We start from the raw sequence: 1,923 nt of genomic DNA, 5'->3' as shown, positions 1-1,923 counted from the left end.
TTTCTTTATTGGATGCAGGTTGGTTTTTTGTTTTTTTTGCTCATGTAGTATCCATTTCCTCTTATTTTAAAAAAATTAAACATTCATTTGTAACTATTTATTTATTTATTTATTTATTAGAGACAGTGCCTTGCTCTATTTATTTCTTTTTGTTTTTGAGACAGGGGCTTGCTTGATCACCCAGGCTGGAGTGCAGTGGCATGATCTTACCTCACTGCAGCCTCGAGCTCCTGGGTTCAAGTAATCCTTCTGCCTCAGCCTCCCAAGTAGCTAGGACTACAGGTGTATACCACCACACCTGGCTAATTAAAAAAATTTTTTTTTTCTTTTTTGTAGAGACAGAGTCTCACTATGTTGCCCAGGCTGGTCTCAAACTCCTGGGCTCAAGTAATCCTCCCACCTCAGCCTCCCAAAGTGCTGGGATTACAGGCATGAACTACTGTACTTGGCCATTTCCCCTTATTTTGGTAACAGCCACTCCTGACTTTTTCATTTGGGGAACTGCCCTTCTCCACTCCCAGTCCATGCCGTTTGTCCCTGCCCCTCTCCAGCACCCACAGTTAACTATGTGACTCAGGCTTGGCCCATCAGAGAATCCCACAGCTCTGATGGACTTATGGCTCAGGACACATGACTTAGGTCAGTCTAGTGAGAATCATGCTCAAAACTTTTATGTGAACTATTAGAAAAGAGAGATTCTCTTTCTAATAGGGTTGCCTAGAGGGTAGGATGTAAGCTCAAAGCCGCTGGAGCCGTCTTGTCATGGGAAGAATCTAACTGAGAATGAAGCCAAAAGAGAATAAAGAAGAGCTGAGAGTTAAAAGAAAGACAGAATTCCAAACACACAATTTGCATACCTGGATCCATCTGTGCCTAAAGTCAGACACCCTGGATTTTCAGTTACAAAAGCCAGCATTTTGTTTAAGCCAGTTTGAGTTGGTTGTCACTCACAATTGAAAGAATACCAACTTTTATGCATCTCAACACAGGGATCTGGGCAGCCACTCAGTCAAAGCTGGGGCTTATGATGAATTATTCCTGCCATCCCTGGGTGCCTCTTTTTGTCTTGACCTCCTATGTGAGGGAGCATTGTACCTTATAAAGATTGGTTCCCCTAATGCTGGAAACAAAGCTTTTTCCCCAGCATCTGTCACTTCCATTCTGGCTTTCTATCCTGTCCTAGGCACCCACCAGCCTCCTGGCCTCACCTCACAGGAGTCTTTGCCACCCTCTTTGGTGCCGGCACACAACATGTTGTCAGTGATCTTTCCTGGGTAGACTTGACGACACTCCTCATCTGAGCGAAGTTGGATGTTGGCACATTGAAGAGTTTTGGGGTAATTCACTGGGGAGAAGAAAGAGAAGGTCTAAGGTATCCGACCTGGATAGGATATGGGATGAAGGTTAAATATGCAAGTTGAATGGGTAAAGAGTAGGTAGAAAATTGAGATGGGAAGAGAAAGATGGGAGAAGAGATGAGCACCTATCTGGGTAAAGCAATGGAAGTGACAGAAATATGGAGGGACATGGCAGAGAGGCAAAGGGAGAGATGAGGAGAAAAGTGGAAGGAAGGACAGGGAGAGAAGGGACAAGAGAATGGGAGGTTGATAAGGAGAGTGGTGGAGCCAGTGGTGGGGACAGAAAGTTAGAGAGAGGGAGTTGGAATAGGGAGATGGTCAGAAATAGAGAACTAAAGATGGGAAAGGCAGGAACAGGGATGGGAAGAGTTATGGAAGAGTTGGATAGAATGGTAGGAAGAGAGACGAGGCATGTTGAGGAGAAAGGTACAAACATGAGTCTGGGAGAGAGTCAGGGATTGCTAAAGAGATGCAAAGGGCTCTTGTTGGTATATACATCAACTTTATATTCACATATACAATGTACTATACTTAATAAGTAATGATATATAATTATTAAATTGAA

At 43.6% G+C, this 1,923-nt stretch overlaps 1 protein-coding gene across 2 annotated transcripts in view; it reads right to left on the bottom strand.

Annotated features, from left to right (window-relative positions):
• The window catches only part of KLK13 (kallikrein-related peptidase 13), a 9,205-nt gene that overhangs the window by 738 nt on the left and 6,544 nt on the right, over nucleotides 1–1,923 (bottom strand). For both annotated transcript variants that reach the window (XM_011965926.1, XM_011965927.1), the window contains exon 4: nucleotides 1,209–1,345. In XM_011965926.1, coding sequence (XP_011821316.1) covers nucleotides 1,209–1,345 — 137 coding nt within the window. The remainder of the gene's footprint in view (nucleotides 1–1,208; nucleotides 1,346–1,923) is intronic.

This window comes from Mandrillus leucophaeus, unplaced genomic scaffold (assembly GCF_000951045.1).
Source record: "Mandrillus leucophaeus isolate KB7577 unplaced genomic scaffold, Mleu.le_1.0 Scaffold74, whole genome shotgun sequence".
Classification (NCBI taxonomy): Eukaryota; Metazoa; Chordata; class Mammalia; order Primates; family Cercopithecidae; genus Mandrillus; species Mandrillus leucophaeus.
This window is presented reverse-complemented; position numbering and strand designations above follow the sequence as displayed.